At 34.4% G+C, this 10629-nt stretch overlaps 1 protein-coding gene across 1 annotated transcript; it reads left to right on the top strand.

The window, feature by feature from the left end:
* The first annotated feature begins 521 nt into the window (after positions 1–521).
* Positions 522–9164, top strand: LOC109805901 (subtilisin-like protease SBT2.2). Its single transcript, XM_020368185.3, has 10 exons — positions 522–1143; positions 1594–1753; positions 1952–2349; positions 2871–2966; positions 4088–4160; positions 4642–4924; positions 5588–5919; positions 6648–6918; positions 7114–7395; positions 8355–9164. The coding sequence occupies exons 1-10, from the start codon at positions 917–919 to the stop codon at positions 8780–8782; spliced, it is 2550 nt and encodes an 849-aa protein (XP_020223774.1). The 5' UTR covers positions 522–916; the 3' UTR covers positions 8783–9164.
* Positions 9165–10629: the final 1465 nt, after the last annotated feature.

Genomic DNA, 10629 nt, shown 5'->3' with positions numbered 1-10629 from the left:
TTACAGATGGCATTGTATAGCAGCTTCAGAAATATTTGTCAAATTGTTTCCTTGGCATAAGTGAAATTTGATAAATCTCCCTACAATATTCCCTCTTTTGCATAATAAAATAAAATAAAATAAAAGTAAGATGTGGTTGGTTAGATACAAGTTAGATGTATAAAGCAAAAGAGTACAAGAGTACTTGCTACTTACCAAAAACAAAAACAAAACAGATTATTTATTTATTTTTGTATATTCTTTCTGTGGTAATTATTAATAAAATTAATTTTCCATTAAATTACGACAGTAAATTATTCTTGAATTTTCTCAAACGAAACTTTACTTTGCCAAAATAAAAAATATTTAAATTTATCAAAAGTGTATTTAAAATCTTTAAAAAAGAAGAAGAAGAAGACAGCAAAATAAAAAATTAAAGTAAAAAGAAGAAAAAAGTACAAGGTTGTTGTCATTACACATGTCACAGGAAACTCCAATGTACATACATATTGACAGCCATCGACCTAAAGAAAATGTCCAAAACCGAATAAAACCAAATAAAACGTTCATTTTCTCATTCTATTCCCACACAGCATTTTCTATTGGTTTTTTTTTCTTTGAATAAACAAAACGTTCAAATTCACACACCCCAAGAAGAAAAGGCTTTGCTTGCAGTTGCAGATTCTCTTACTCGTTCAGTCTCCAGCTATTAATACTGAAACACTCTCTCTCTCACAGAAAAGGTCCTTGCTTTATCACTGTCTCTCACTTGGGGTGTTTCATTTCCTTCACCCAGCTGAAACTACTGAAAGGGAAAGTCTTGGACTTGAGAATGGAGCATGTGGGTTGGTGAAGAATTGCTGTTGTTCATTCTTGAAGGGGTGGCTTTGGATCCAACTGGGTCTTCAGGTTTTGTGCTTTTGTGTCCCTAGAAACCATGATGGGGAACATAAATGTGGTACATTTGGTGGTGTTTTCGTTGGGGGTGTTGCTACCTTGCTTGTGTCAAGGTGATTCAGATGATGCAACTACTGCTGTGTATGTTGTTACTCTGAGACATGCTCCTGTTTCTCATTACTATGGTGAGTTGAGAAGAGAGGTCAATGGCTTCAAAGATGATGCTGCTCCTACTCCTGGCAGAACTCAATTTCACAAACCAAAAGGGTATCCCCTCACACTCACGCAAACACAAGCTTGGTTTGAACTTTGAAGGTTTTCTTTGGGGCTGGGGGTGCTGTTTGGTGTCTTGCTTTTCATTGTTGTTTTATAGAAATACTTTGCTTATTTTTCTTAGTGTTGTTCTTTATAGCTTTGTATGGTGTGCTGTGTGCTTTTTTAAGTTATAGATGTTTAACTTTACAATATTATTTTGGCCCCAAATCATTGAGGCTTCTTGTGGAAGCTGTGTTTTTGGTAAGATGAAAAGTATTGGTTAAATGATTGCTTATCATCTATAGATGATAGGTTTTTTGTTTGAAACTATCATTATATTTGATAATCATGTTCTCAATTCTCAGTACTACCGCCCCCCAATTTTGAGGATTTTTGTGAAATCGGGTTCATTAATTTGACAGATGTGGTCCTATTTATTTAATTTTACCTTTTGTTTTGAAGGTATGACAACACTACAAAGACAGATAAGAGATATGGCTCTTACATTTCCCGAGTTCACGATTCTTTGTTGAAGAAAGTGTTAAAAGGAGAGAAATATCTGAAGCTCTATAGCTACCATTACCTGATAAACGGATTTGCAGTGCTGGTTACCCAACAACAGGTATGATAATAGTTTTCATCTTCATGGTTATGCTCTTATTTAAGAAAAATTTGATGCATTATGTATGTGTGTTGTTGTTCCTTTCTGTTAATGATTTGACTTGACCTGTGTTCTTCATGTTTAAGCACTACTTTTTTTTTTGTTTAATTTGCTGCAAGTAAACGCATTCTTAGCTTTTGAAATTGCTGAATCATGAAGGCAGAGAAGCTATCAAGGAGCGGTGAAGTGTCCAATGTGGTTTTGGATTTTTCTGTCAGGACTGCGACTACACATACGCCACAGTTTTTGGGTCTGCCACAGGGAGCATGGTTTCAAGATGGCGGGTTTGAAACCGCTGGAGAAGGTGTTGTTATTGGATTTATTGATACTGGCATAGATCCAACACATCCTAGTTTTGGTGATAATAATTCTGAACATCCATATCCTGTTCCTCCTCATTTTTCTGGCATCTGTGAGGTTACTCGCGACTTTCCATCTGGTTCTTGCAATAGGAAGCTTGTCGGGGCTCGTCATTTTGCAGCTTCTGCCATAACCAGAGGAATATTTAACTCAACTCAGGACTATGCTTCTCCCTTTGATGGTGATGGCCATGGCACGTGAGTTTTTGGATTTTCCTTATGGTGCTATGTTTGGTTGTAGTAGCTACATGGTCGTGCACTCCATTTCATCCAACTACTAATTGGTTGCTTTATGGGGATATATGCTTTGTTTGATAGTCTCTACTTTACTATGGCCACTCCATGATGACAGTCTAAGCTGTCAGCCTTTTTCTACAACTACTGGTCTACTACTACTACTACAGCAAATTTATCAATCAATTTATTTTACTGTACCTTCATTTTGTTTTTTTTTTTTATGTTTTCTCTCTCTTTCAACAATGACAAATTAAGTATTGTCTTGAGCTCATTAGTCATTAATGTGTTTTCCTGAGAATGTTCTGAAGATTGGAATTGCAATAGCCCATAGTGATTATAGATATCACTTGAAAATGAACTCAAGTTTTCATATTAGACTGTCGTCAAATTGCTTTTAATCTCAACATTGTTAGTTACTTTGCTTATCTCTTAAGTTTTAACTTCTAACTAAATGTCTGTTCTGATGTAACTAAAATACACAGGCATACAGCGTCTGTTGCAGCAGGAAACCATGGGATTCCAGTTATTGTTGCTGGGCATCACTTTGGGAATGCTAGTGGGATGGCTCCTCGTTCACAGTAAATAATCTGGAACTATGTTTTATTTTTACACTTGTAGTAATCTGTTGGATCTATAGATATGCATGACATCATGGAGTTATGCATTTTTCTGCTTCATCCCATATTTTTTTTAAACTTACCATGATGATATGTAAATTACTGGCTGCTGGAGTGTCATGATTATGGGACAGATCATGCAAAAGTACTAAATTGTGCATATTACTTTTTGCACTGCAGTGCTTAACTGGGCATGTTGGTAGCTTGTAGGTATTGTCCCATAGATGTTATACTATTTTTTTTTATATAAATGAAATGTTTTTTTTTTTTCATTGACATGGTTTGTGTCGTTCTGGTCCAAAATTGTTATAACTCAAAAGTGGGGAATAGAGTGAAATCTAGAATTAGTCCCCATATGATCCTCTGATTTTTTTTCACACTCTTGTTCTTGAAATCACTACTAAACAATTTTAAAGATATAGAAAAGGCCATAGAGCAGTCCATTAGGCATATCTCAGCAATTAAGATAGCTAAAGGATGAAGGATTGCAAAACCATATAAGGAATACTTTGGTCATATTCCAAGCTAATGCAGGACATCTTAACATGTCATTTTAACTATTTTAAAAGCTTATGCTATTAAGTGAAAACACGATAATGATTTTCTGTTACATCTTTAATGTTGGCCTATCATGCAACAGCTCTTTGGGCACAAAGTGTGAATAAATGCACAGGTCCGTTTATCTTGTCTTGTGCTGAAAACAGAACCAAAGCTCCTTCAATTATAGAGCCAAGCTTCTGAACCTAAATAGATATCTGTTGAAGGATGTGGCCTTCTCCCATTTCTCTTCACCCCTCTACATTAACTCATAGTCCATCGATTGTCAATTTGACATACAATGCGTCACATTCCCCTATCCTACAGAATGTGTTGTCTCCATAGTATTAAGTATTCAACTCCACATAACTTGGTTTTCTAACAACAGACAGGTAGGCCTTTTTAGTAGGTTATTTTTGAATGTTTATAGAAAACTAAAGAAATCGTGTGTCTGATCTAGTTTTGTTTTTTAATTATTTCATGTAACCTTGATTAGTTTTCTTTTGTTTTTTTTTTTAAATTTTATGCCTTTCAATCTTTTACAGCATTGCTGTTTACAAGGCATTATACAAGAGCTTTGGAGGATTTGCCGCAGATGTTGTTGCAGCTATTGACCAGGTACATTTGTAATTTATTTAGACAAGTGATACATTGTTGTGCAAATAATTTAAATGCCAGTTATACTGTAATTTAAATTGAGCAGATCATTTTTTCCCCTTAACTGTCTTTGATTTTAGGTTTTCCTTCCTCTAGCATATGTTAGTGAAGGATAGTGTGATTCCTTGATCAAGTATATGACTGTTATCATTTTTCAAGGGCTTGTTTATTGGCCTCAAATTCCAATTGAACCCTACATGAGTAGTAGTGAAGAACACTTTTCACTGTCTCAGATTCTTAATTCACCTCTTAGGATCCATGTCATTTGGTTTTCAATTTTATTTTTTCTTCTGTTTATGCATGGCTTGCCTCATATTTTTTTGTGTCAAGTTATTGTAAGTAATAAGATTTCCTATTTTCCTTGCATGTTGCCTTTACAATCTATTTATCTAAATTTGCATCCAATTTTGCTTTTCCTGTAATGGTAGTATGATTATTGCAGGCAGCTCAGGATGGGGTTGACATAATAAGCTTGTCAATTACTCCTAATAGACGTCCTCCCGGTGTTGCAACGTTCTTCAATCCAATAGACATGGCATTGCTGTCAGCTGTGAAGGCTGGTATTTTTGTAGTGCAAGCAGCAGGAAATACTGGACCATCACCAACAAGCATGTTCTCCTTCAGTCCATGGATCTATACTGTTGGTGCTGCTTCTCATGACCGAGTTTATAGCAACTCCATATTTCTTGGAAATAATGTGACCATACCCGGGGCAGGTCTTGCACGTAAGTTTCTGCTTATCTATTCCTGGTTAACAATATAAGAATTTATTTTTGACTAACTTGCCTGAGGGGGTGATGTTAAGGACTTTGATGATTTGATTTTCTCTCTGGTTCAATGAGGGTGTGGTGTCAATTTTTATTTAACTTATAAAATGCAGTGGAAAAACATAAAGTTAATCTTTTGGAGTATTTTTTGTTTTTGTGTGTGCTTCGTCACTAGTTTGGAGATTATTGCTAGATACACTGATAGTGTAAATCAAGGTTGGTTAGGACCAAGGAGGTTGGCTATTCAATGTGTTATTGGGATTTTATGGGGCTTGAATTACGGTCAAACTGCTTACACTGCATGACTACTAGTTTAGCTCTAAAATAGTTTTTTTTTTTTTTTTTCTTTTGTAATGTCAATTAGAAAGTACTTTTAATTTATTATCTTTCGCTAGACATGAGCCACAAGCAAGAAAAAAAATCTAAGATCTGTTGTCACTCACTATATGGTGGACAATCAGTTCTTGTTGCTTTCTAGTTTCTAGATTTCTGCTTAATAAAGTTGGATTGAAGATCCTCCATTAGTTATAAAATTAATCAATTTTTAATGATGAAATTATTATTTCTTCTGGGGTTGATTTATGACATGTTTTTTCATTTTTTTATTATTATTTTCCTCAGCTGGCACAGATGAAAGCAAACTTTATAAACTGATTCATGCACATCATGCTTTGAGCAATGACACAACGGTTGCTGATGATATGTATGTTGGTGAGTGCCAAGATGCAAGTAAGTTCAATAAGGATTTGATCAAGGGGAACCTCTTGATGTGTAGCTATTCAATTCGATTTGTGCTGGGACTCTCCACCATCAAACGGGCCTCAGAAACAGCCAGAAACCTTAGTGCAGCTGGTGTTGTCTTCTATATGGATCCCTTTGTGATTGGTTATCAGCTTAGCCCCGTTCCAATGAAAATGCCTAGCATAATAATTGCTTCCACAAATGATTCCAAGGTGCTTTGCGTTATCCATTTCCCCCCTCATATACATGTGACTAACTAGAGAGCATAGGAAATGGAGATGACATAACAAGAATATGGAAATACAATAAATTTTAAAACTTATTGTTGGACACAATATGGCTATGATACAGCAAATAAATTAGTATAAAATGAACACGAAACAAAAACCTTAAAAGTGAGTGAGCATGAGTCATTGTAGACATAGAGTTTGTTTGGATACAAGTTAGAAGTACACTTGAGAGTTTTTCTATTGGAAAATACCCTTTTCTACTGAAAACAAAGGGTATTTTCCAGTTGAGTAGTTCTCAAAAATTGCGTCTAAGCTTGTATCCAAACAAATTCATAATTAAATGCTATAATTTATCTAGTGACATTCTCATTTGTATTGGCATAAAAGTTTAATTAATAAAATAAATAATGATGATTTACTGCTTGAAGTGTTCAAATAGTCTGGTATGAATGTGTCTGACATGGATATGACACACACAGGACTACTATTTTGAAGTGTTTGTGGCTTTGTGCTTCCTTGATGTCATGCTCATGTGTATTGGCCTTTTTTTCTTTGGCTTGCATTTCACCATAAAGGACATCTGTTGTCTTTGCAAACACGATGTTATGGATTTGGCCAATATGTTAGTCAACTTATGTGTTATGTCTCTATCTTGCATGTGCATGAGGAATAATACCCTGACAGTTTCCCTTTTATTCTGAACTGGTCAGGTTTTAATGCAATACTACAATTCTTCGTTGGAAATAGATGCAGTTTCAAAGAAAATTGTTAAATTTGGGGCTGTAGCCGGAATCTGTGGTGGACTAAAAGCGAACTACAGCAGTGTTGCCCCAAAGGTTATGTATTACTCTGCCAGAGGACCAGATCCTGAGGACAGTCTTCCTCACCAAGCTGACATTTTGAAACCCAACTTGTTAGCTCCTGGAAATTTAATATGGGCTGCTTGGAGTTCTGCTGGCACCGATTCTGTTGAATTCCTAGGTTTGTGAATACATTAAAGGTTTTACTAGGAAACAAAACATAGTCAAGTTTAAGGAGTTCTTTTGCTATATGTATTAATGTATCATATTTAAACAGAACACTCTTTCAAGTAATGATCTATGTTATGTTGTTTTGTCTGTAATGCGTGTTGATAATGAATGTCAAATGGAATTATCTTATCTTCGCTGCCAACAGGTGAGAATTTTGCATTGATGTCTGGCACAAGCATGGCTGCACCACATGTTGCTGGTCTTGCTGCACTAATTAGGCAAAAGTTTCCCAATTTCAGTCCTGCAGCCATTGGATCTGCACTTTCTACTACAGCTTCTCTGTATGACAAGAGTGGTGGGCCAATAATGGCTCAGCGATCATATGCCTCTCCAGAGCTAAACCAGTCTCCCGCGACCCCTTTTGACATGGGAAGTGGTTTCGTGAATGCAAGTGGAGCACTGAATCCTGGTTTGATTTTTGATTCTGGTAAGTCATTTAAGCATTTCAATCATTATGCTTAAATAAAAACTCCCATGTTTCAATATATATACAAAATGGTATAAAAAGTCAGCAATGATTGTGGTTTAAGTTAGATAGGTATTATGTTTATGAAACTCCATGATCATGGCAGAGTCAGGACAATGTAGTTATTATTTTGAACATTTTTTATTAATTATTTATGTAACACAATGTATATTTTTATCTTGTTGGTGAAAATCTAAAACTAATAAATAATCTCACGTTAGTCATTATTATTGGAAAAAAACAACTTATTTGAAAAGTTATTATAATCTGTTAATCAAAATACAACATACCTTGGTAAGTAGACAAGATTTTAATAGCATGAACTAGTCACATAAATTTATTTACTTTTTCCAGCATGTATCCAGTATGATCTACAAAGTTCATACGTTTCCCAACAACCTCAGAAGATTATATTGATAATTGGATAAAACATACTACATTATCTATGGCTATTATCTCTGTTGGTTCTATTTCTAGTCCTATAAAATTAACAAGACTTTAACATTTGGAATATTTTATTCCAAGTTCCTTTTCCATTTGAAGTTGTTGAATTTATTTCGGTTGTCAAATTGTGCAATAATTGCATGAATGAGATTTGTTAGTAACACACTTTGATACACTCTTTTAAACACACTATCTCTATTTAGTTGAAATTTGTTGGAAAATATTGAATTTTGTAGGTCTCATATCCTTTTTAATGACACTCACGTGATTTTGTAATTTTTAATAAATTCTAACAAATCAAAGTGAGTGTATTAAAGAGGAATGTGTTAGAGAGTGTGTTGCTAGCGGTTCTCTTGAATGAGTAAGTGGAGTTGATACCTGTTCACATGTATTTACTCAATTTTTATGTAAACTAGTTGATTAGTGACTAATGATTAATGATGCTGGTTTCTTAATATGGAAATGTTTCTTTGTAGGTTATGATGATTACATGTCATTTCTATGTGGTATCAATGGTTCAGCTCCTGTGGTGCTAAACTACACGGGTCAAAATTGCGGACTTTATAACTCTACAGTCTACGGTCCTGATCTGAACTTGCCCTCTATCACCATATCAAAGCTAAACCAATCTAGAACAGTGCTGAGGACAGTCCGAAACATTGCCCAAAATGAATCTTACAGTGTTGGTTGGACTGCTCCTTCTGGGGTTTCAGTGAAAGTGTCTCCAACTCACTTCTGCATTGCCAATGGTGAGAGACAGGTCTTGTCTGTGCTCTTGAATGCAACCCTTAACAGCTCTGTTCCCAGCTTTGGGAGAATTGGGCTGTTTGGGAATCAAGGTCATGTTGTCAACATTCCTCTTTCAGTCATGGTTACAATCTCATCTAACACCACTACCAGCTAACAAGGATGCCTTTTGTTCTAGTTAAAGTAAATTCATTTTGGGACAAAACTTTGATGCAGTGTTTTAGGTGCTTTTAGTGGTGTTCTCGGATCAGAGTTTTACCTTAGTAATCTGCTAAATAAGAATTTGCATTCAATGTCAACATAGATTACTGAGGAGAAACTCAAATGTCAACATACTAAAGTTACCTAATAAATTGTATCTTAGTTTTGTTCTTCATTTTGATTTTGATGTGTTTTTAAGTTTTTTTCTTTTGTAATTTTTTTGGCTTTTCTTGGGTCCCAAGATGTATTGGCTATTTTTTCATTCATTATATGTAAAGAAGTCAAGATTCTCTTTGTATAGATAGTTATAGATGTGATCAGTCCTTGATTATTGTCAACTTTTTCTTGCACCATGATTGTTGAATACTTGATGCGCTGTTCTCTTGTGGGTAGTAAACGAATGAGATATCAACAATTTAGCTTTTTCCTACCACAAAACATGAGTGTTTATATTGACGAGGAGGGTTATCAATACATTCTCTAATCTTCATTTAAAAAAAATAAAAAATTATTGTTTCTTAATTCTTGAAATTTATGTGGGTCTTATGGTGCAGATTGTGACATATCCATTGGACGATGAGATCTCCATGTTTAGTGGAAATTACATGAAATTTCTTGGTGTGTTTAACTATTTTAAAATATTTACAAGCTTGAATAGAATAATTAAGCTTTAAGATATGACTCCATTTGCATCGTGAGCTTTTACGTGGGTCCAGTGATTTCTATCTTATTGGTCGTAGAACAATGTGGTCGGAATCATGCCGTTAGAGCTAAAGCACGACTTAGTCCAAATTATGCCGTTGGATCATGTCGTTGATTTTTATTTATTTATTATTTTCTCTAAATCCGTCCTCTCAAAATGTTTTTTGTTTTGTTACAAGAGCTAAAACGAAAGGAAAAGACGAGAAAAATTACAATTAAAGGAAAAAAAAACATAACGGAAAAAGAAAAATTAATAAAAGATCAAAGTTTGTAATTTCTCTTGGATGTTTTTTTTAACATCATATTTTCTTAATTATGTATATTAGTGATAAACACATTTAAGAATTATGTTTTACATTGTTTAATTGTTTTTAACTTTATGTGAGATAAAAGTTTGAGTTAAGATAATTCTAAACTTAAGTTATAAAAGATATATATGGCTTAAGTGTGTGAAAATTGGTCAAAGAAGGACTGATGTATATAAGACAATTTCAGATAAATGAGTTTCATAAGTCTATATCTCTAGAATTTTAAAGAGAAACTAGAGAGAAGTGCTATGTAGCTAATGGAGTTTGATCTTCGATATGATTCCACCAGAAGACCCTTTTTCTTCCCTGATCAATAGTTGGCGTGGTAAAAACCAAGATTAAAGTTGGGGAATTGAGAATCTTGAAGAGAAGTCATCATATAGAGAGTCATAAGATTTGTCTTCTCTTCCTTTCCTTTCCTTGATTCGGGATCGATTTGGGATAAAGAAAACTTGTTGTTTGATTCTTTGAAGTTGTTGCATGTTGTAATTGTTGTTAATTTGTCCATTGGTGGCTTAATTTAATTTTTTGAAGTAGTTGCTGAAGATGGTGAAGTTGGAGTTTTGGGGTTGATGAACCAAAATAAAAAAATTGATGATTTCTTTATGTAATTATGTTGCATGTTGAATCTAAGGTTAGATTTGTGTTATCTAAGTTGTTTAGAATCATTTCTATGATTTGGATTTTAATTTTTGAACTTGTAGATGAGTTGATGAGGTAAGAGTTTCCAAAAATGGTGTTTTTGCATGTAGGGTCAACACAATTTCATTGAGCCAAATTTTTATGGCCAAAC

The sequence above is a fragment of the Cajanus cajan genome, chromosome 1 (assembly GCF_000230855.2).
Source record: "Cajanus cajan strain Asha chromosome 1, NIPB_CcT2T_4, whole genome shotgun sequence".
NCBI lineage: Eukaryota > Viridiplantae > Streptophyta > Magnoliopsida > Fabales > Fabaceae > Cajanus > Cajanus cajan.
This window is presented reverse-complemented; position numbering and strand designations above follow the sequence as displayed.

Coding starts and splice junctions, on each gene's coding strand:
- LOC109805901 (XM_020368185.3), top strand. CDS start 917: ATGATGGGGAACATAAATGTGGTACATTTGGTGGTGTTTTCGTTGGGG. Junction 4,161..4,641: donor TTGTTGCAGCTATTGACCAG/GTACATTTGTAA, acceptor TGATTATTGCAG/GCAGCTCAGGATGGGGTTGA. Junction 5,920..6,647: donor CTTCCACAAATGATTCCAAG/GTGCTTTGCGTT, acceptor TGAACTGGTCAG/GTTTTAATGCAATACTACAA.